The sequence below is a fragment of the Manihot esculenta genome, chromosome 1 (genome assembly GCF_001659605.2).
Source record: "Manihot esculenta cultivar AM560-2 chromosome 1, M.esculenta_v8, whole genome shotgun sequence".
In the NCBI taxonomy this organism is placed as follows: Eukaryota; Viridiplantae; Streptophyta; class Magnoliopsida; order Malpighiales; family Euphorbiaceae; genus Manihot; species Manihot esculenta.
In genome coordinates this window covers 40,519,725-40,542,521 of record NC_035161.2, presented here as the reverse complement: position 1 = coordinate 40,542,521, position 22,797 = coordinate 40,519,725, and the positions used below count along the sequence as shown (strand labels likewise).

General features: G+C 34.0%; 4 protein-coding genes across 9 annotated transcripts; 2 read left to right on the top strand and 2 right to left on the bottom strand.

Moving 5' to 3' along the window:
- Nucleotides 1-4,393: 4,393 nt before the first annotated feature.
- LOC110614385 (auxin response factor 18) lies at nucleotides 4,394-9,263 on the top strand. 2 transcript variants are annotated; one of them, XM_021755907.2, is made up of 14 exons: nucleotides 4,398-4,981; nucleotides 5,389-5,498; nucleotides 5,632-5,727; nucleotides 5,836-5,892; nucleotides 6,153-6,305; nucleotides 6,384-6,468; nucleotides 6,632-6,722; nucleotides 6,828-6,992; nucleotides 7,089-7,202; nucleotides 7,284-7,356; nucleotides 7,446-7,593; nucleotides 7,684-8,315; nucleotides 8,464-8,651; nucleotides 8,742-9,263. In XM_021755907.2, the coding sequence occupies exons 1-14, from the start codon at nucleotides 4,927-4,929 to the stop codon at nucleotides 8,887-8,889; spliced, it is 2,115 nt and encodes a 704-aa protein (XP_021611599.1). In that variant the 5' UTR covers nucleotides 4,398-4,926; the 3' UTR covers nucleotides 8,890-9,263. The 2 variants fall into 2 exon arrangements, with proteins under 2 accessions (XP_043804815.1, XP_021611599.1); XM_043948880.1 differs by having other exon boundaries at nucleotides 4,394-4,981; nucleotides 7,446-8,315.
- A 3,696-nt stretch (nucleotides 9,264-12,959) lies between these two features.
- On the top strand, nucleotides 12,960-15,888 carry LOC110614457 (uncharacterized protein At4g00950). 2 transcript variants are annotated; one of them, XR_002487792.2, is made up of 3 exons: nucleotides 12,960-13,756; nucleotides 15,126-15,370; nucleotides 15,556-15,888. XR_002487792.2 is itself a non-coding variant. In XM_021755995.2 (2 exons), the coding sequence occupies exons 1-2, from the start codon at nucleotides 13,112-13,114 to the stop codon at nucleotides 15,201-15,203; spliced, it is 723 nt and encodes a 240-aa protein (XP_021611687.1). In that variant the 5' UTR covers nucleotides 12,960-13,111; the 3' UTR covers nucleotides 15,204-15,558. The 2 variants fall into 2 exon arrangements, 1 of the variants encoding a protein (XP_021611687.1); XM_021755995.2 differs by having other exon boundaries at nucleotides 15,126-15,558.
- Nucleotides 15,889-16,000: 112 nt separating this feature from the next.
- On the bottom strand, nucleotides 16,001-18,115 carry LOC110614481. The gene is made up of 3 exons (XM_043948936.1): nucleotides 17,955-18,115; nucleotides 17,112-17,194; nucleotides 16,001-16,244 (listed from the first exon to the last, which is right to left on the bottom strand). Exons 1-3 carry the CDS (start codon nucleotides 18,031-18,033, stop codon nucleotides 16,212-16,214), a joined length of 195 nt encoding a protein of 64 aa, XP_043804871.1. The 5' UTR covers nucleotides 18,034-18,115; the 3' UTR covers nucleotides 16,001-16,211.
- LOC110610937 lies at nucleotides 16,001-22,491 on the bottom strand. 4 transcript variants are annotated; one of them, XM_043948900.1, is made up of 4 exons: nucleotides 22,272-22,491; nucleotides 19,870-20,785; nucleotides 17,955-19,574; nucleotides 16,001-16,244 (listed from the first exon to the last, which is right to left on the bottom strand). In XM_043948900.1, exons 2-3 carry the CDS (start codon nucleotides 20,757-20,759, stop codon nucleotides 19,094-19,096), a joined length of 1,371 nt encoding a protein of 456 aa, XP_043804835.1. In that variant the 5' UTR covers nucleotides 20,760-20,785; nucleotides 22,272-22,491; the 3' UTR covers nucleotides 16,001-16,244; nucleotides 17,955-19,093. The 4 variants fall into 4 exon arrangements, with proteins under 4 accessions (XP_043804835.1, XP_043804845.1, XP_043804840.1 ...); XM_043948910.1 differs by having other exon boundaries at nucleotides 19,870-20,782; nucleotides 22,272-22,423; XM_043948905.1 differs by lacking the exon at nucleotides 22,272-22,491 and adding an exon at nucleotides 22,042-22,233.
- Nucleotides 22,492-22,797: the final 306 nt, after the last annotated feature.

Genomic DNA, 22,797 nt, shown 5'->3' with positions numbered 1-22,797 from the left:
ATAATTGCGCGTGCAATAGGATTGATGGAAACACGCTTGATGGATAGGGTATGGGTGAAGTGGCCCAACATTTATTAGCCGACTGCTCACCATAAATGAGTCACTTGACACTTCTGCCACAGTACTTGATAGCGGTTGTCGAAACCGTAAAAAATAAACCTATTATCAACTAACAAAATAATTTGCAGATAGTGGCAATAGGGTCGAACCACAGGGATTTGACACTACGAATTTTCCTATTAATGACTTGGATAAGTAAATAACAAACAAATAAAAGAGGGGGATTTTGTTTTGATGATTAAAACTAAATAGCAAGAGAAAGCAATAATTTAAATATATGAGAATTTCAATAGGAAAAGGATTCTAGTTGAGGTATGGATGAATTTCAATTTGTTTAGAATTGATCATTGACTTTTTGATACTCTTATTTATTTCAATAAGTTAGTTTAGGACGTGGAAGATGCTTCTCACAATCCAAATTCCTCCTTAGTTTCAGTTTGATTAGGAAACGTTCGCTAATCGAACTCTAGCTAACAAGTTGCCAAGGAACGTCCTTGGGGCTTTTAGTATCGAACAACTGTTAACTGCATTAAGACTTAGAGAAACCCAACTCTAACCTTGCCAACCGCGTGGTTAAGTTTAGATTATGCAACTGATTATACTTGTGATTAAACAACCTAAGCAATTACGGACCTAAATCATTCAAACAATATATTACTCAAGCAATTAAAAGCAATAGGTCTTAATTGATTTTAAAAGCAAAGCAATAATTATAGAAAGATCAAGTTGCATAAATATTGAAAATAAACAAGAGTTTGATAATGGAGTACTAAATCTCCCAATTCATCACAAATTTGAAATTTCCAACTTCAACTAGAAAGAAATTGTTTAGCCACTCATGGTGGACAAAATCACAAAAAGAAGAAAGGAAGAAAAGAAGAGAAGCTGCTGCGTTTTCTGCATAATTTCCGAAGGTGCTGAGATGATTTTTTGCTGGTTTGAGGTTGCCTCCTTTTATAGGTGAAGAGTCCTAATCCAATTAGGACTTGAAATCCTAATTTGAATTGGTCTTTTTGTGGTCTTTTACTCCTTCTTTGCTTTTGTATTTAATTATGGATAAATTCTTCTTCTTGAGAAAGTCTTTCTTGGAGTGACTCTTGGAGATGTTCTAGGATTGATCTTGAAGTGTTTGAAGTAGGATAGGACTTCAATGCTTTTGGATTTTGAATTTTGCCTCTTTCCCGCGCTGTTGTCCGCCTCTGCTTCAGTTTGATTTGGGCAGTTAATTTGCCCAAATCACTTGCCCCAATCGCTTGTGCAAGTCAGTCCCAGTTTTCTGCTTCAGCTTGATTTGGGTAGTGATTTGACTAAATCACTTTGACCCAATCACTTTTCCAACTTTTTCTACACTTTTTCTCAAACTTTCCATTTTATTCCTTTTATGTAAAAACATGACAAAAACCATAAATTAAGTTGGAAAATATGTAATTAAGTAGTAATAAAGATAATAAAAATGTGGCTAAATTATGTTTGATCAGTATTCCACCATCACATCCCATAGGATAATCCATCAGAATGCTCCGATACGGTTAAAGTATTAATATTCCTTGACCAATTACGATAAAGAACGTATATTACTAACAATCCCAAATCTTATAAGTTTTCAACTTCTCCCAAAATCTCAACCTTCACGAACCGAAAAAGCAAGTCTTATCAACTTTAAACTTTTAACTATCCAATAAAATTCATTAACTTATTCGTGAATCAAACTCTCGCTTACGCGTCATTATATGACACTTTTTATCCCATCGAATTTCAGACACATCAATAACTATAAGTTAAATTTGAAAATGTGAGCTTGAATTACTAGCACATCAATAATAATTTAATTTAATATGCATATTTAAAATTATATTAAAATTTGTTAATAATGAAATTTTTTATTAATTATATTGAAAAACATAGTTAACGTGAGAAGGCAGCCATTATTCACATAATTAGTGATTTTATTAGGAGCACACGACAAGTATCTGTATTTTTAGTACCATCATTTAGATAATCCTCATTTTTAATTAATATTGGCTTGTAACAAATTATAACATTTTAAACTTGAGAACTATATATTTTGTTTCAAAATATAATGATTATATTTTTTCAGATTTGAAATTAATTTGTTAACGTAAATTTTAAATTATATAAGTATGGATATTCATTAATTAGAAATATATAAATTCATTTAAATTTTCTGTCAATAATTCTCTTACTTTCACATTGATCTTTGACCAATATTTTGTATATATTTTTTTTAATTTTCATGAAAAATTAAAATTTAGTGTCTTCTTTAATGTGTAGTTTACAATGATACTATCAACTTTAAAATAATTCTAAATTACTTAATAAATATTGAGAGAATAGTATACATAACATATGGCATTGTAATTAAAAATACAATTATGGGAATATAGCTTAATGTTAATTGCAAAGAAGCAAATAAGAATAAAATCTAAATATGGTTCATCCTTATTTCGATTCTTCTTTAAAAAGATTTTTCTTATTATAATATAAAAAAATTTATCATTTAGCATATAAGGAATTTACTTTAGCCCATAAAACATGACGACGTGGTCATGATATTTTTTAGTTTACCTCACTTAGATTCATTTTTTATTATCATCTGATACTTGTATGTGATACTCATATTGAAAATTTTAATATACTCATTAAATCGTGCCGTTGATATGAGATTAGTGAAGCATATTTAAGTTAATAGAGGGTTAACCATAGTTAAGGGTATGATTTGGATTCCACTCCACCACTAAGCTTTTCTTATTGTATACAAAAAAATATTCTCATCCGTACGCTAAAAAACATTAGAAAAAAGAATAATTAATGTGTGCGAAAGCAATGGTCTACATTAATACTTTGAATTGCAATCAACTACTGATTGTGATTTCTCCGTTTCTAGTTTATTTTAGACAAAGGGAAAAATACAAGCCACATGCACCCACGTGTGCGACTCTACACACGTATAATTCATCTTATGTAGAAAAATGTTTGTTTGTGAAATAAAATAATTTATTTTTCATTATTTAGTTGTAATTTTAAAAAAATAAAATATAATAATAAATTAATATACATTGGTGTTAATAACATTTCTAAATTTTTTCTATTTTTCTAAAAAAATATACAATAATTTAATTTTAATTTTGCTCATAATTTTTTATTTAATTATTTTTTCTTAAAAACCTTCTATTATCTTTAAGACAAATAGAGATTTTTTTTTCTCAAATATTTACTTTGAAAATAATAGAATCATATTCACACTGTATCGAGTTGATTGTTGGGACGTGTGATTCGATATTTTTTAAATAAAATTAAAAAAATAATTTATTTTTTAATAAATTAATTTTATCTATAATTATATAATTTTTATTTTATTATTTAAAATTATAGATATCAATTATATTTGTTGAGAATTGATTTTAATTATACCTTATCACCAATTCATTTTACGAATATGAAATTTAATATGTAAGTTTAAGTTGTTTAAATTCATAATTTTTTATTTAAAATACAAAATTTAAATATTAAAACAAAAATATTTTAGTTGGCTAATAAAATGAACTTTAAATAAAGGATAAATATGGACATTCAATTTTTTTTATGCTGAATATAAATTTTAAATAATATAATTAGTATTGTTATTTTAGATTTTTTTTTTTTGAAATAGGGATTGGGGGAGTCGAACCTTAAACCTTTTAAAGTTACAAGATGCACTTTCCACCAGACTAAGCCTTGGAGTGCTTTTATTTCAGATTCTTACTTGTTTTTAATTGTTTATATTTATATTGAATTTGACTGAAATCATATTTTTAAATAAAGTATTTGATCTAGGAAAATCTAAAGTTACGAATTCAAACCCATAAGCCATTAATTTGAATAAAAGAAACGTAAAGTTACCATAGAGACACTGTAAACAAAGATTTCTTACCAAGTGTTTGACAATTTTGATTATTGCGGAAAATATTTTACTATAACTTTTTATTGAATTTAGCAGAAAGTGTATTACTGTAGATGCGTTTTAACTTTAAAATAAAAATTATTTTTCTATCGTTATATAAAATAATATATTAAAATATTATGAAATTTTAAAAAATTTATTAATTATTTTCTCACTCCATTTTAATTATTAATTATTTAATATATATAATATCAAAAAACTCTTTTTAAAATATTTATTAATTATTTTATCTACCAATCATATTATTTTTTTTAACATTTACTAATTGAAATTATAATATTAATATATTTTTTAAAATTGAAAACAAATTAATAAAATTTTCCTATATAAACTAAATAGAAATAATAAAAAAAAAAGATAAGTTTTGCTGGGATTCTGATGTAGCGATGGTGAAGAAAGTCTGCAGTGAGTGTCAGTAATTTAGAGACTGGAGAGAAGAAAAATTTACAGGACCGGAAAAGGACTAGAGAGTGGAAAGAGAAACCAAAGAGCGGCGGAAACTGGAAAGGAGAGAGAAGAGAGACCACACTCTAATCTAATGAGCGTGCGACTGAGAGAAAGCTGTTTTAGGGATTTGGTAGTAATTTGTGGGAACGTCGTTTCAATGTCTTAATCGCAACAACAACAACTCTGAAAAGTGTTTCCAAGAAAAACAGCGGTTTTTCTGTCTCTCAGGACAAAAGCACAACCGGTTTTGTAACCGAAACTAGATAGATTAAACCTCACCCACTCTACTACTAATTACCAATTCAATGCTTACATAACCGTCGCCCTGCTTTTTTTTTTCTTCCTTATTTTCTTTGGCCATTTAATTGGCTCCCTTTACTGCTTCAACACTTCTCCTTCATCTTATTTAATCGCCTCTGTTTTTCACACTCTACTGGGATTCCGTTCTTTGCTCTGTCATGGCTCATGTTGAGACTAATTTCGGGTCTGATTCGCTTTCTCGTGATGAAAGAGGTGAGGATGACAAAAAAATGGTTCTGTATCTGCTTTTTTGAAGACTCTGTTTGGTGCCTGTCAAATGAAGGAAAATAGACGGTTTCTCAGTGCTTGAAAGGAGAAGGAAGATATTCCTACTTTTTTTTTTTTTTTTTTTTTTTTTTCTGTTGATCTTGGTCTGCGGTGTCTGCTTTCAATGCTTGTTTTACGGTCTTGTATAGAGGAGTGGAGGTTTCTTCTTTGTAAGGGCTAACAGTCTACCAACTCACAAGTCTCAGTTTCTCTATTTCCCGGTTTTTTTTCTCGGCAACCAAACAGAGTTCAAACCTATTTTTCCTTTCCCTCTTTTGACCTTCTATAAGTCTCTACATCAGTGTTCTGTTTTGTTTTTGGGTTGATCTTTGTTATGAGCTTGGTTGGTGCAGGAGGAGATGATCTATATACGGAACTATGGAAGGCATGTGCAGGTCCATTGGTGGATGTCCCAGTGCCTGGAGAAAGAGTTTTCTATTTCCCACAGGGTCACATGGAACAAGTAAGTATTTATGATTTTCGAAATTTACTTCCTCTCTTCATTTTCTTTGTTCTCAGATAGATCACAATCTGCTCTTGCTAAACTCTGAGGGAAGGGTTTCTAGGTTTCATTTACGTGGTTTAAATATCTGCAGCTGGAAGCATCAACAAATCAGGAACTGACTCAACAAATCCCGCGGTTTAATCTTCCTTCCAAGATCCTTTGCCGAGTTGTTAACATTCAACTACTGGTAAAATTCTACTAGTGGTCTTATGTACCGTTTTTAATTTATATTTTGATCGAGTTTCCTCTTTTTTCTTAGTTTATTTTAGTCATATTTGTTTTGTTCTGTTCATAGGCAGAACAAGAGACAGATGAGGTTTATGCTCAGATCACCTTGCACCCAGAACCAAATGTGAGTGAATGTGTTCTTTTCTTTTCAATTTCGTTGTTTGTTTTATTTTGCAAAATCAGAATTGGGTCGAAATGAATTATTGTCTTCTGTTTAGATGAGATGTAATTTTTATTAGATTACAGACATTGTTTTTCACTTTAGATTTTCTCCTTGCCTCCTTTTTTGCCCCCCCTTTTTTTCTAATAAACCAAAAAGGTGAATTCCAATTAAGAGACTATGATGTTGAAATGAAGTTTTTTGTGATTCCTTTTTATGTACAGCAAGAGGAGCCTACAAGTCCTGACTCGCGCCTTCCTGAACCAAAAAAGCCAACTGTTCATTCATTTTGCAAAATTCTAACAGCTTCTGATACTAGCACCCATGGAGGGTTTTCTGTTCTTAGAAAGCACGCTACTGATTGCTTGCCTCCATTGGTAATAACCTTGCTTGAATTTTTAAGCATACCAATAGCCCCATAGAAGTTTATTATATGACTGTTTCATTTAAATCAGGACATGAACCAAGCAACCCCAACTCAGGAACTGGCTGCTAAAGATCTTCATGGCTATGAGTGGCGATTTAAACACATATTTAGAGGTATATATCCTCTAAAATTTCAGTTAGGTTCTATGTGATTTTGCTTTTAGTTCCCTGGGATGAGAACATGGCCAGGGAATTGGATTAGACATGTTGAGAAATAGGAGCTAAATTTTGGTGTTACTCTTTTGTACACCTGCTTTCCCTTATTTTATTTAATTAGGTCAACCAAGGAGACATTTGCTTACAACTGGGTGGAGTACATTTGTTACTTCTAAGAGACTGGTTGCAGGAGATGCTTTTGTTTTTCTGAGGTAGTTGGTCTCTAATGATAGAACTTTTGTGATGCAATTGCATGTCTCCCGAGCTTCTGGTGTACTTTGTTTTCCCTTTATAGTTCTTGTCTATGTGTTGTGTAGAGGTGATAATGGGGAATTGCGAGTTGGCGTTCGGCGTCTTGCTCGTCAGCAAAGCCTCATGCCTTCATCTGTGATATCCAGGCAGAGCATGCATTTAGGAGTGCTTGCTACTGCTTCTCATGCTGTTACAACACAGACCCTCTTTGTCGTGTACTACAAGCCTAGGTATCATTAATGCTCACATTTTACAAAACCCTATATAGCACATGTTAATTTGTCTTCCACTGTGGTATGTTTTAATGTTCCATGCTCTTCCTTTAGGACGAGCCAATTTATAATTGGCTTGAATAAATATTTGGAGGCTGTCAACCATGGATTTTCTGTTGGCATGCGGTACAAGATGAGATTTGAGGGAGAAGACTCTCCTGAGAGGAGGTACTACTACTATATTTTCTGGTTTTTCTTGCTGTGTTATTGTTTTAGGAGATCCTTAATTCCTTTAAATTTTTTGATTAGTTTCACAGGAACTATAGTCGGAGTTGGAGATGTTTCTGCACAGTGGTCAGGCTCTAAATGGAGGTCATTGAAGGTTGATTACAGCTTTGAAATTCACATTGAATACTGACTTGTTCATTTTCTTGTTTTTGATGCTTTTCCCCCATATTATCTCCTTGACAGATACAATGGGATGAACCAGCAACAATTCAAAGGCCAGAGAGAGTTTCTCCGTGGGATATAGAGCCTTTTGCAGCTTCTGCTTCTATAAATCTTCCCCCAACAGTGTTAAAGAGTAAAAGGCCCAGGCCTTTGGATACTCCAGTGTCAGGTATATGTTTAGGAACTATAATTGCGTTATATTTCAATGAAGTTCTGCTGGTATATCTATTGAAAAAATTACACATTAATTGGAATGTAGAAATTACTACCAATTCAACTACTTCGCCTTTCTGGTACCGTGGATCAGCCCAATCCCATGATTTAAGTCAACTAGGTAGTGCTGCTGAAGCTCAAAGTTGTGAAAAAAGCCAAGTAGTTTGGTCTGTGAGGCAGAAGGAAATTGATAGCAGTGTTGTCAATGGTAGCATCTTCTGTAACTCGAGGGTCCGAACAGAGGGCATATGGCCACCTTCTCCTCACATGAATGTTTCTCTCAGTCTTTTCTTTGATTCAGCTGATAACAGCCGAACCATAACACAGTCTGTCGCCTCTGGTTATGTGTCTCCTGTTCCATTAAGGCAAACTGATGTCCTGATGCATGACCAGGTGGAGAAAGGGAAAAAATATGAAAATTCTATAGGCTGCCGTTTGTTTGGAATTGATTTAACAAGCAATTCTAATGCTGCTCCTCCTCTAGAGGAGGCTTTGTGTACAACTGTTGACCCCAATGGCACCGGAGGACCTCTTGCAGCCCCAGGTGATTCTGATAAGGCTCAAAATATGGATGCTTCCAAGTCCTCAGAAGAACAGAAGCAAATTGCATCAGATGCATTGCCAAAGGAGACACATGGCAAGCTGGGTCCCACTTCTTCCACAAGGTCTCGTACCAAGGTAAAAATTCATAGTTGTTGGATTTATTTTGATTCTTTTGCCTGTTGCTATCGCAAGAACTTTCCATGGTAACACTTTGCGGTTTGATTTAATTTGATTGCTCATCCTCCTACCATCACTTATAGATAATTTGTTTGATTTTGATAAGGTGCAAATGCAAGGAGTTGCAGTTGGTCGTGCTGTTGATCTAACAGTGTTGAAAGGGTATGGAGATCTTATAAAAGCACTGGAGGAAATGTTTGAGATCAAAGGAGAGCTTTCCACGCCCGACAAATGGGCTGTTGTATTTACTGATGATGAGGGCGATATGATGCTCGTGGGCGATGATCCGTGGCCGTAAGTGGCCTGGACAATTGCGTACTACTTCATTATCTCTTTTAACATTCAGTTGTAACTGGTTTTTGATTTCTCATCATTGTATTGCAGGGAATTCTGTAAGATGGTTAAGAAGATACTAATATATTCAAGTGAGGAAGTGAAGAAGATGAGCACAAGATCCAAGTTGCACGCGTCCTCTTTAGAGGATGAAGGGACAATTGCAAGCTTGGACTCTGAACATAAGTCTGAGACCTGAAAAATTTGGAACCCTTTTTGATTTGTATGGTTTTTGAATTTATTTTTGTTCAGTTTGGGATGGTGGAAGGAAGGTCCCGTTGGTGGGGTTTAGATTTGCTCTTTTTTTGGTTGAGCTTGCGCTAGGACGGTAGTAGCCGAGTGAAGAAAAAGCACGTTGGGTATTTGATTAAAGGGTTTAGTGAAGACTTAGTGAAAAAAAAAAAAGAAGAAAAAAAAGGAAGGCGAAGACTGGAGGACTTAGAGAGTGAGGGTTAGAAATGGAATTTGTGTATACTTTGTGGGGTTGGTATGGACTTTAAATTAATCAGCCTGTAAAAATATAGATATGTATGCTTGTATTTTGGTGGCAGTTAGTTCTTGGTTTCTTGTTAAGGGAAGTATTGACTCGTAGCTTTCACCATTTATCATCTTGTATACCTGCCTCGGGCAAAGCATACAGAGAAGAAGATTCCCTTGGTTTATTAGCTTCAGCACCCGCCCCTGGCCCCGCACTCATTATTTTGGGACCAACATATTGTCTAGGAATCCTGTTTTACATGGCCCCATATCCTCATTTTCAGGACATAATCTATTGGCCACCTTGGCTCCTTCTGGTATACATCAAGGCTCTTTTTTTAAACCTTCTGGCTTTGGTAAGTGTAATTACTCAATTGGTTGGTAAGTTCTATTCTGCAACATAGACTTGAAAACAGCGGTGTGGAAGAATCAGGTGGATGTGCTGACGTGGCCACTAGAGAGAGAGAGAGAGAGTATAGGTTGGTATATCTTTTGCCTTTTAAGTTTGTTCTAAAATGTGGAAGCAAGAGTTGTTTTCATGGAGATTACTTCCCCCTGGAGAAGTTGTTTCAAGTGGAGATTTAGAGGAAAAAGTTTTTAAAAAGGTGTCAAAGACATTTGAAAATGACGTAGAAGATATGGGCAGATGAACATCTCTCGATTACATCAGATCAATAAGCAGGGAAATTCCACACCCAAATAATAATTATAATAATGTTAATTTAATTTAATTTTAAAAAAGTGGTGTTAGTCAATAATGGGGCCTCTTTGTTAAGGGGGAAAGCCAAAAGTGAGTGAATGAATGAATTGCAATAACTCAAGACTGCGGCTGGTCTGTATTATACAGAAAAGTTAAGTATGGTCAAGTCGACGAAAACCAAGTCATCAAAGCTAATAAGATGCAAAATGAGTGTTTATTTTGTGAAAGCAGATTTGTCTTTTTGCTGCTAATAATTCTTACAGCAATGCTTGGTGATTTGCCTAAATGTAGACACGTTATACGACTGAGTGGTCGGAGGCCAAGTCTCCTAATAATAGAGTGGGCCTTCATCCATCTTTATCAACTGCATAATCATTTCGTACCCATAATTTGTGACAACTAAATATAGAAGAACAGACAGATGGGGCTCAACGCCACGACAACTTTTGCAGTTGGGGCTCACAGCAACCTTGAAAATATCAAACGATGCTCCATTCTATCCTATTTAACATGTATCAGAATCAATGCTAAAAACAGCAAAACATGCTCTAGAATTGCAATTTGGTAGCCCATTTTAAAAAATAAAAATTAAAAACAAAGAAAGAGAAAGCGATGGATCACAAAGCTTTTTTCACCATTGCTGGTTGTACCAAATTATGTGACTCGAATGTCGAGATATGATGATTGAATGACATTGCCCATGTTTCGTCTTGTTAGTTGTTTATGCCCACTGCTCAGTCAAAGCCCTCATTAATGTCGGAAAATTTATGTGGTGCAGTTTGCATTGCATGTGATATAACCTACAGCTAAAATTAACCCTATACAAAATTATTTAATTGAATTAAAGATAAAATTAACCCTATACAAAATTATTTAATTGAATTAAAGATAAAATTAACCCTATACAAAATTATTTAATTGAATTAAAGATATTAATTTACTTTTTTTTCTTACCATAAAAAGTTAAAAGCTTTTTTTTTTTTAAATATCAACTACATAACTACAATTTTAGTAATCGAATTATATTTTAATTTATTACCGTCCAATTATTAGTATTTTATTTTTTGAATTTAAATAATAAATTTGAGATTTATTTTTAAAATAAATATTTTATTCGGTTTGTTTTGAGATGGAGTATGTGGAAATTGGATCAGACAAATCCGTTAACTATCTGTTTTAAAAAATACTAAAACAATATGGTTTCATTTATCAACTTTAATTTTTTATAGGTAAAAATCAAAATGAAAATGATAAAAAAAATTAAAAAAATGTATTAATTTTTGAACAAAATTTAGAAGAAAATGATATTGATTGATAATTTTTTATTTTATATAGTTTTTAATAAGTTGATTTTGTTATTTAAATAATTTTGATAGGTTCTATTTAAATTTTTAAAAAAATAGAGTTGAAATTTATTTATTAATTATAATTTTTTTATTTAACTTATTTATTGGTTAGTATAATATATAATTTTAATTGATAATGTAAATTTAATTATTTTTTAATTTTAATTTAATTAAAAAAAAGACTCATATGAGTACTTGCTATAAGTCAAGTCTAAATATTAAAAGCTCATATTTTAATTCAATCTATTTTAAAATCAAGCCTGGGCGGATCAGACCGAATTGAGTCAGGCCAGACAACCCATTTTGACTCACTATTCTAACTGCATAGTTAACGGTAATGTAGAATCTCTATTACCTTTTCTATGCTAAACTTATTAATTTCTTGATGAAGGAATTGAATTTTTAAATAAATTATCTGGTATTGTTTAGATTCCAAAAAAAAAATAAAATTTTTGATTTTGGGTCAGCCTAGAAGAATGCAATGGAAATAATTATAATGGGTCCAGAAGACAAGGGAAACGAGGCCCAAAGTAATAAGAAGCCTAAACTCTTTTCATGTTATGGGTCCAAATGTTAGTGGGCCCTGAAAGCCCAAAACTTCATCATCCCTGTTTAGGGTAGATGAGAATTGAGAGCTTGGGATCTAATTATAGGCTTTTGGCTATTAATTTCAATGCTCTCATCATATTGTTCTCCACAAATCCAATAAATTTTTTTTTTTTTTCTTTTAACTCTAATAATGACGAGGTAGGACTACCTCCTCTACTGGCCCCGGACCCCAAGAAAATTTATAAATGTATCTCCATTTTTCCACGGTCTAGTTAAAAAACTGGGAATTAATCTCTGACCAATTAAATTAGATAGTTTAAACGCGAATTTCTGTTCTGAGAACTTGATCAAGTTTTAATCCTCTCTCTGTTTGGCTCTTGACCTTTTGGTTTGCTGTTACTGCCTACTAGATTACTGGGTAATTACTCCTGCACAGTACTACAATCAAGTCTAGCCTGCCTTTGCTTGATAGGCATTAGTCAATCATTGTTTATTAAGGTGTGGAAATAACAAAACATATGTTTAGATAATTATTGTTTAATTAATGGGTAATTTTATGATGTAAATTTTGGTGGATGTGAGTGAGGCACTTGTCTGGAAAGGCATTTCAGGGAACAAGTGAAATCCAACTAATCCAGGGCCTGGCAAAGGATAGATTCACCAATCACCATCAAAAATGTTGGCATCCAATGCTGAGCTTCATCAAGGTGAAAATCAGGTGTGGCTGTTACCACTGAAACTGTAAATGTGGCTCCCAAAAATGCCTCCTTTCAGAGATCTTCCTCTGTTTTAAAAGGTTGTAATGTAACTACGACACACTTCAGTAAAGCTGAAGTCACTTTCAAACACAGACATTTCTCACTTAACCATGTACCAGGCGAAAGCTTGGAAGAAAAAAAGAGAAGGCTTGCTTAAGCTGTTCCTTTTTTCGTTTATTGTAAATTGAGAGAGTAGGTTTGAAAATCACAGTTAGACAATGAAAATGCGACCAAGGTGTCCTTTCACTTAGTGCTTTTGCCCTACGATGGGCCAACAAATAAAATTTTAGTATTGAGTTGACGTTTCTATTAGCTGTCAACAGATTATGATTAGAAGGGTCATAATCACTTGATTAATCCAACTCTAATTATCACTGAACCTAATGATTAAGTTGGGGGAAGTGCTCATTGTGCAAATTCAGTGCTCTTATAATAGGTTGCTTCTAAAGTAAAAATGAAAATTTCCTCTCACCTTTCACCTTTGTCTCCCGGGGAAAAATGTCACGCTTTATAAAGCACCAGACAATAATACAATATAGTACAAATCCACTAGATATTGAGCATTGAGAGAAGGAAGAGTGGATAAGAGTGATGGGATCTGAGACAGAATCAGAGCTCAGCTCCACACCAAGATTACCATTACTCTTCAACCCACATGTACATGCATGTATGCAGTCACCACAGAGGTCAGGGACGCTAACCCCGCCACTCTACGCCGCCTCAGCCTCTGTCCCATTCCGCTGGGAGGAAGAGCCTGGCAAACCCAGAAGCTGTACTTCTCTCTCGAACCCCATCGACTTTAGACCCAAGTGCCTGGAGCTACCTCCAAGGTTGCTCTTGGATGCCAATGTTTGTAAGCTGTCCTCGCCGACTAAAGTCTTGGAAGGACCTTATATGGGCAAGCAAAGATTTCAGTCTTCTTCGTTTAGAATAATCAGAAGGGAGTGTTATGGGTCCTTCCACATGAGTTGTAGTCCTGAGAGAGGTCAGCTTAGTACCATGGTCCTGAGCAAGAGAGGGCTGAAAGAGAAAGGACTTCTGGGTTCCTGGCGTTGGGGAAGGAGGGCTTTCACGGGTAAAAGAGAGGTTGCTGGGGCGAGCTATGTTTTTCCTTCATCAATGGATAGAGAGGTTGAAGGCGGCAACGAAGAGGAAGAGATAAGTAGCAAGAATGTGAAGATCACGAGGATCAGAAGATCAGGCAGATTTTCTACGCATACCAGGTCTCATTTCTGGGTTAGTTCTCTTTTCTTGTTCTTGAATCTCGAAGGACGCTAGGTAAGTTTTCTTGAGTCGACATTTTTAAGCTAATAACCTGCAATTTTCCTAGTAATTATTCATCAAAATGAGGAGAAAATGTTGTAAATATTAGAATTAAAAAATTAAATTATTATTAAAATAAAATTTAAATGGCTAAATTCTAATAGTAAATTTGAGGATAATTTATAAGAGTTATTGAAATTTAATACAATCGACTATTTAATTTTTATAATTTTAATAATAAATAATTTAATTTTTAAAATTTTATTATATTATTAAAATATTTTTTAATTAATTGTTAAGATATAACAATTTATCATTCAGATTTTTACTTTTTTTATAACAATTTAATTCTTTTAATTTTAATAATTTAATTATTATAATTTTTAAATATTTATAATAATTTAATTCCTTTAATTTAAATTAATTTCTTTGATTAAAAATTAACAAACAACTCTTTTCATTAATAAGTAAAAATTCAAAAACTAAATTACCATTAAATAAATAAAAATTAAATTATGAATTTCACTAAATCACTATAAATTACCCTAAATTTTAACAGAATACATATATTTTTAGGTGTAAAAGCAAATATTAACTCACCGAAAAATACTTGCAAGGATTCGGCTTCACTATGAATATAAGTGGATCTTTCTATGAAAAAAACAAATAGAATTCATTTTAATATTTATTAGATTCATGGAAACGGATTCACATAAGAATTTTCTCCCATTTACACAATTAATTAATATTATTATAATGCGGAGAAAGTTAAAAGAAAAAAACCCAGCACTGATTTTTTTTTTTATTTAGAATATGAGATCATTTACGGACCTTTCAAATTTAAAAAGCGTTAATTTTATGAGTGAATTTATACTCTTCATTCCATATTCTTTATTTATTTTTTAATTATTTTAAAATTATTATTTAATTTCTTTTTTTAAATTACTACAACATATAGATTAGCTATTATACTTTTATTTTATTTTTAGAAACTCCTCAAAATATTTTTTAATATTTAATAAAATATAATATATTTAAAATATGTATAATTAAAAATTAATAAAAAATTATATTTATTAATATATATATATATATAAATAAAATTGATAAAAATTATAAAATAAAAAGAGTATTTCTTTTTTTATTTTTTTTCCATCTTTACGAGCGATCAATTGAACGACCGAGAAATTACCATGTAGCATATGCAATCAGAATTTGAAAATAAAAATAGGCAATGTTCAAGGATTAAGCTGTTAAACAAAGTATTGTTGAGAAACAAATTCATTTTCTACCCATTTGATAATCACCACTGAAGAAAACATTTGTATAACACATTTTGCAGGCGACAATTTATGAAGGATTGAAGCAGGTAGTTCCCTGGAGGAACAGAAAACTAAAGAAAGATAGGTTTGTTCTTTGATTTTTCCTTGAGGCACAAGACGACACGTCTCATTAAATTACCTGAAAACTGCTATGGCCCGTTCCTGTCTGATTTATATATCTTCAAACGACGGTGGCGTTTAGTTGGCACACTTCTCAACAGATTTATGGGGAGAACTATCAAGCCTTTGTAGCCATGTGGCTAAGGTGGGTGCTGCAATAAGGTGTTATTCAAGTCATGAGCAGTAAAAAGCGTTTTGTAAGGACTAATATGATGGTTCATTGCATCAATTCCTCACATTTGTCCATATATGATGAAAACGCTTTGTTGAAATTGAAACCGTCGGTAAAAGTGCCATAATTGAGAAATTTCCAATTCTGTGCTGTTGCAGAAACTCCAGGAATGGCTTTAAGCAACAAGTTAGAGGTTTCTTGAGCAGTAACGTAGGCGCAATTGAAAACTAAGCTGAAAAGCTGATTGATTGAGAACAGCCAACAGTTGATTTAAGAGCATTACCTGGCAAACACGGAATTTTAACACAGTTGCAAAACAGAATACTGAGCTTACCCATCAAACAACCAGCTTGAGTTCATGCCGTAATATTTCCAATTTGCGTTCCATAGTGTATTAATATGTAAGGTTTTACCAGTTTGAGAATCCCACACAATTAATATATTGATTCGCCATTATATCAAATATATTTCAGGTAAAAGGGTTATCAGACAGCTCTCAGAACATCAATAACACAACCTCCTTATACTTTCCATAAATTCTTTCCTATAATGCAACAGATGAAAACAGCTACTAATTATAAATGAAATTTTGAGCAAAGGAAAGGAAGTAAAAGCGTCAATTATCTAAAAGTGTTTAATCAAGCAGTACAAGAAAATATGCATACACTTGGATGATGTTCAATGCGCAATACTTCTCAGTCTCGGTGTTCATCAATTAAGGATAATCTTATTTTATGCTGCTCATGATAGAGGAAAAGAAAACGAATAAAACTGATGAGTTGGGAGATTCCGCTACTTGCTTCAATGAGTCAATTTATGCCTGCTTTTTACGGACTCCTGCAACCACCTGCAAAAATACAAGATATCAAAATATCGGAAGAATATATAAAATAAATCAAAAAATAAATATCAGTAATTCTAGTGAAAACTTAACATTTCTTGGCATCAAATAAATGCACTTGCAGTATCAGACTTGGCACAGCCAATCTCTAACATCAAAGGGTCAGTAGTTGCAATAATTTTAGTTTGAATACCAAATTAGTCAAAGTTCTTTAAGAAAACATCTCAAAAGAATCAGCTTGATTTGGTTTAGTTTGACTTCCAAATTAACCAAGGAGCTTCCTTCAATATTTTTCTTTAAATAAATTTTTTTCCATTTGGTTCTATTATGCAAATGATCTATTGACTAACCCATGAATACTAATCCTATTGATTCTGTTTTTCCTTCTATCCTTTCATTTCTTTTTAATTTACTTATTTATTGGGTTACTAGCCTGCAGATCGAGTGCCTACTTTGCAGTAGACGAGGTCAATGATTCAAACCTAACAACCCCCTCCCACTGCGGCACTGCAGCCTCTTCGCTTTACGAAATCTATGATGTATCAATAAAAGAAAAAAAGAAATTTTAATAACTTGATAAAATAAGTCTATTTTAACGGGAGGACCCAAAACTGAGATGGAAAAGAACTTCCAGTCTTCTTTGCAGGTTTTCCATCAAACAATCATAGATAATCTCAACGTTTATCTGTTCAAAAGAAGGATTATTACAGAATGCATAATACACCATATTCCAAAAGGAGGAGACAAAAAATCGTTATGCTAAATGCTATTATGATTGGGAGGCTTCACACATACTAAACTTTGAACTCTCATAACTCAAGCTCAAATATTATGATTGCCAAGAACAGGCTGAAGGAATGGAGTAATACTAACATCAGTTATAGTAGGCTGATGCACTTGCTTGCTTGTTTCAAAGGAATCCAGAATAGGCCTTACAACAGCTGGAAGGAAAAGACCTGAAAATTTTGAATGTAAGATTTAATACCCGTTTCTCTATGAATAATCTAAAACTGTGGCAGAATCTTGCCATTGCATGAAGTATATCAAAGATGTAAACATAAAGGCCACACTAGAAAGCAGTTTCTATCGCTGGGTACAAATTTACAATGCCAGACCCGTTGAAGAAATTGCATTTACTTTTATAGTAAAAGTGACTCTATCCATCCAGTAGCTTTCGGGAAAATGATCAGAAAAAAAAAAAAAAAAAAGAGAAAACAGACAACAAAAGCTGAATTGATCAGGGTTTATGATGTTACGATTATTACTAATAATCAAATCTGAATATATACCGAGAAAATTCAGGTAATACAAACCAAGTCCATAGAATTATACAATGTTGCTAAATTAACTTGAATTTGAATCCCTAGAACTGCTAAAATTCAGTTGCATAAGTTCAAATGGAAAAACCCGTGGAGAAAAACCTAAATGTCCCTCTGCTACTGTTACGTATCGAAACATAACCAGAAATCAACGATTAATTGCAGTATGAAATCAGAAGACCAGTATGATATTTTCCAAGATAATGGGGAAAGAAAAGGAAAAAAAAACCAAAATCAAATCCATCGAGATTGCATCAGCCTCAACGTGTCTTCAAATAAAAAAATTGAAACAAAATGATCCATCAGCTACTACCTGATCATATCAAACTAAACAATAACAGCACTAAGCGAAAGAAAGATTAAGAAAGGAGGTAGAAACGAGGTGAAAGAGACGCACCAACACCAGCGATAAGGCAAGAAGCTGCAACCACAGGCTCTTGCACTACGAAAATCTTCAGCTTTTCCATCACCGCCATCGTTTTTTCTGCAGTCTTTTTCTTCTCCAAATTTCTGGTGAAGGTCTTCGGATGGATCTTTAGAGGATCCGACGACCGAGTGCTCCTCCTTCAGCACCGCCTCTCTAAAGAAGTTGGGCCCGATCTGGCCCAAACTACTACAGGAGGCACGGTTGGATTTGGATTTTTTAGATGGCTTATGCCTTATGCAGCCCAGTCCAGTTCGTTAATTAAACAATAAACATACAAAAACAATAAACTATTATTATTGCAAAATTTTAATATTTTTTAAAAATAATAAAAAACACGCGACTCACGTGACCAATGCCAGATATAAGGCCCGTTCGGCAATTATACCTATCTTAATAGCTGGTAGGACAGTAATTAGCCAAAATTTACGAGACATAATTTTCATAATCCATCATTCGGCCCCTAAATATCAGCTAAAAAAAGAAAAAAGAAAATCTCTACATCATTTGGTTAACCTGAAATCATCATTATAATCGAACTAAACTTACAACCGAATTGAGTACAATTTTTTTTTATTTATTTATAGAAGTATGTGCTGTTTTATTAAATTTGAGTTATTAAAAAGAGAAAAAAAAAAAAAAACACCAAATCCACCAGTTCAGATCCCAATTCGAGACCAATTTTAATCAACCCTGTTTTGAGAACAGTTAAATTCCTATTCAAACTCAATACAACGTGATCGGATCTAATTAAGAACAGGGATATGACAAAACTTCAGTAAAAAGGCTTAATGCCTGAAGTGTGGGTCAATTTTCCAAAGCTACAACAACTGAAGGATTTCCACCATAGATACTGAAACTAAGATTAAATCAAATATACAGATCATGGAAAGGAACATTTGAAGAGATTTTCCAGTGGTAGAACATCTACCCCACCATATTTAGTATTTACATGATCCTCCCCCCCCCCCCCCCCCCCCCCCTCATTTGTACACAAGCTACACAAACAAAGCAGAATATACACAAAAAACTCACATTTAAAAAAGTACAAAAGGAAATAAATGTACCAACCATTTTCCCTCAAATAAATTGCAAGGAAATTTCGCTGAAAATCATAAAGGCAACATCCACCCTACTGTCCATCCCAGCAGCAAGCCAGCACCAACAAGACTCAATCCCAGCGCAAATGCAACAGCATACTTGCTAATGTCATGACTTGGTCGGCAATGCTTGCCTCTTTTGCTCCTTGGGGACTTCTGCCAGCTCTTTCGATGTTTCCTGCCCTTGAGAGGCATCCATGGAAGAACTACTGGGAACAGAGTGGACATCGGCTGGTCACCATTCTTCACCTGGTAATAAAGGGTTTCAAGCTGCAGCATTTGGAACCACTGCTTATAGGCAAAAAGCTGCGAGGCTTGTCTAAAGAACAGCTTAATTATGTGTTCCTTTTCGGCACAGGCCTGCCTTGCCACCTTCTCAGCTTCCCTGGCTCGTGTTTGAGAATGACGAAGTGCTTCCATGAGCTGAGCCTTTGACGGATCACCCTCATGAAGTTGTCCACTTTCTCTTGTATCTTTATGGGACGCAATATAGCTACAGTTAAGGTGGCATGTCACACAGAAAGTAAGGTTAGGGATCCGTCATACATGTCTGAACAGATACAGATCCATAATCAGGTATATGAGCATGAATAAAATTATTTCATTGACTTCACATTAGATTGAATTCTGCAATTTTAGTGACCATACAAAAGCCTAGCGGGAAATGGATCATCTAATGAAGAATTATAGTATTGAGTGTATTTGGCCTGACAGATTCATGCATCTGTGAGAAATCAGGAGTAACTATTCAAACACAGACCACCAGAATATATAATCTAAAGAAGTACCTGAATGGCTTCTCAGAACTGCTTTGTAACTGCCCTTTAATTGCAGTCCTCTGTCTTCCGTGCATAGTTTCATAATTGGGACGGTCATGCACCTGATCAGAAGATACAGGACGGCCACATGGGTATCTCCTAACATTCAGCTTTTGCGGTGGGGGAAGGTCACAATTCTCGATATAGTCAAGAGACTTCTGTGCAACCAAAGAGGCCAATTCATCTTTATCTGTTGTACGCCACCATGGCACATTCTTCTCACCCCCAAGCCAAGGTGATTCTGGATCAAAACCATACTCATTGCTCTTTTGGGGTTGGAAAAATTCAATTGGATCTATATCCATCCATTTTTCTCTTGTGTCCTTAAATTCAATAAATTCTTGGTCATTCATATTGTATAGAGTATTTGCCTCTTGATTCTTCGTTTCAGGATCTTTAACGATTCTGTTCGTAGAGATCCTACAATATGGATCAGAGGAGGACTCACTATTCATGTTGCCATTTAAACAGGCACCACGTCTGTCATCATGTGGAGGAACATCATCAAATTTTGAGGGTGTATTTACAATATCAGTTCTCACGCTTTCCATCTCAGCCTTCAAGGCATTTAACTGTTCATATGTTAAACCTTTTTGGTACCCATAGCTAGGTTGCAGCTGAAGCCACCATCTTGTATCAGGTGATAGGTTGGAATACGAGGAGCTCCTGTGGAAAGGCATGAAACTTACAGCAGGATTTTCTGGCATGTCTGCTGCATTTGTTGGTCCGCCATCAACCTGTTTTGATGATGAAGATGATGATTGGCAGCAAGCTAACTTGGGAGCTCTTTTGGCATCTTCTTGGACAAAACAACGGTTAGCTGTTCTTTGCCAAACAGCCCTCGCTTCTGCTACTGCCATCGCTCTTCTTTATTCTAAAACATCTTCTGTGCATAGAAGCAGCAGTTAGCATTGAAAGACACTGACATCCAAGGATAGAATGTTAAGCTTATTCTAAAACGGCATAAAAGTAAATCTCGGTTGCGTTGTCAACATAACATGAATAGGAGTAAATGATGGAAATTTTATGCCCTAATAGTCAAAGAAAGAATGTAGCACTTAAAGCTCCACAGAGATATACAGGATATGTATTCCTAGAATTGATCACGAGAAATTTGTCAATAAATCCTTTCAACATTTGTAAGTTAGGCTTGAACTTTTGGTCTATGGAAAAATACATACAAGTGAAACAACTGATTATACCATAAAGAATTTGTATATTTTTGAAGTTCTAATATATGATATCTGGTTCTACTTATAGAAAAGAGATACCATTCAAGGAGAAAAATAAAGCACTGGGGAAGAACTTGTTAATTAAGCGTACATACAAATCAAAATTCAAATTAGTTTGGTAAACTTAATTAATAAGCGGGGAAACTTGCAAAGCTCCACAAAGAATCCACTGAGGATGAAGTAGGGACAAACTGGTAAAGGATTCAAAAATCCACAACAGCATTACAATGTAAAGCCATAAGCAAGACGTAATGGATATCAATTTGAAAACCAAAATCAAGATTGCTAGAACTTTTTATGTGATCAATCAATCCAACAACATCCAAAAATAAACAAATAGAATTTTACTTCGCAAAATCCTCTTACTGTGAAGGACCCATAAGCAAATGCCTAATGATTAAAAACTAAAGGCACATTTTTATTAGCGTTTGATATTCTTCTTGTGCATCATTCTAAAAAGACAAAATCTAATTTACTTTTAGAAGCTCTGGTACTTTCCCAGAACGTTAACCGATGAGTTAACCAATGAAGAACCAGATAAATTGAGAGTTCGTAACGAGATGCAGCTTCAACAATAATGCCAGAGACCCTTAAAATTTATCATGAATACACCCCCTTAACACGCACAAGAAAACAAAATAGTAGCTAGCTTCCCTGAAAAACAACCTTTACCAGCAAACCGGCTTTAAGTTGACTGGGAACTGAAACATGATTGTTCAACATAAGTGGATCATGTAAAAAAGAAAAAGGAATATAAGTTCCTCAACAATTATAATCAAAACATGAATACAGATCAAGCAAAACACATGATAACTAAACCGGATATCAGTGTCTCCTCTGTATAGCAATCAAAGAAGAAATTTTCAATTTTTTGAAAGATAAGACACTTAACATGGAGCATGAAGCATACCAAATTGATGAGGAAGTAGAGAAAAATCTGCAATAATCAACATGATAAGCAAGCGAAACAAACTAAAGGAGAAAAAAAAATCATGGGGCCGCATAATAAATAAGGAACAATCAAAAGCCAAAACGAGACCATCAAGCAGAAGCAGATAGATAATAAAACAGAATTCAATCTCTATATGAGTAAAAGAACCAGAAAAAATGAAGAAAAGAGAGGGAGGAGAGAGTACAAACCAAAAAGAGGATATTGATTGAATCCGTGCAAAATTGGACAGAAATGGGCAACTAGTTATTTGTTTTGTATTTTACAGATCCGATTGAATTTCTTGAAAGCAATTTCTATTTCTTCCGGATGAAACGAGGTCGTTTCTGTTCTAAGCTTCTAGCAGATCAGAAAAATTAAAATTAAAAAAAAAATCTTAAAAGAAGATACCCTCAAGAGAGAGAAGAGACTCGTTTGTCAGGATTTAGCCCTTCGGTTTTTCTTTTGTCCCTTGGCAGTGGCACATGCAGCAGGGCAAGAGTCAGCGAAAACGGATAACACATGAAACGACACAGTATTAAACACGCTTTAACTGGGCCTGTCAGCCGCGTGGTCCACGCCAGTACATTTTGGTGTTGAGTAGCATTGCAGCGTTATTGTAATGGCTTTTCGCTTACACCTAAGCACACGTGGCAAGTGATGAGGAAACAAGGTGGGGGAGGTGGAGCCCACCTGAATTAGGGAAGATAAGACTTCACAGCTTTTTAATTGGAGTTG

Bases quoted from the DNA above. Each gene is read 5' to 3' on its own strand.
- LOC110614385 (XM_043948880.1), top strand. From the start codon at position 4,927: ATGGCTCATGTTGAGACTAATTTCGGGTCTGATTCGCTTTCTCGTGAT. The intron at 5,499-5,631 runs GTAAGTATTTAT...AAATATCTGCAG, and splicing joins CACAGGGTCACATGGAACAA to CTGGAAGCATCAACAAATCA. The intron at 6,993-7,088 runs GTATCATTAATG...CTCTTCCTTTAG, and splicing joins GTCGTGTACTACAAGCCTAG to GACGAGCCAATTTATAATTG.
- LOC110614457 (XM_021755995.2), top strand. From the start codon at position 13,112: ATGGGATCTGAGACAGAATCAGAGCTCAGCTCCACACCAAGATTACCA. The intron at 13,757-15,125 runs GTTAGTTCTCTT...CACATTTTGCAG, and splicing joins ATACCAGGTCTCATTTCTGG to GCGACAATTTATGAAGGATT.
- LOC110614481 (XM_043948936.1), bottom strand. From the start codon at position 18,033: ATGGCGGTGATGGAAAAGCTGAAGATTTTCGTAGTGCAAGAGCCTGTG. The intron at 17,195-17,954 runs GTGCGTCTCTTT...CAAAATTTTCAG, and splicing joins TTGCCTTATCGCTGGTGTTG to GTCTTTTCCTTCCAGCTGTT. The intron at 16,245-17,111 runs GTTAGTATTACT...GTATTTTTGCAG, and splicing joins ATCAGCCTACTATAACTGAT to GTGGTTGCAGGAGTCCGTAA.
- LOC110610937 (XM_043948900.1), bottom strand. From the start codon at position 20,759: ATGGCAGTAGCAGAAGCGAGGGCTGTTTGGCAAAGAACAGCTAACCGT. The intron at 19,575-19,869 runs GTACTTCTTTAG...CCTTAACTGTAG, and splicing joins AGTTCTGAGAAGCCATTCAG to CTATATTGCGTCCCATAAAG.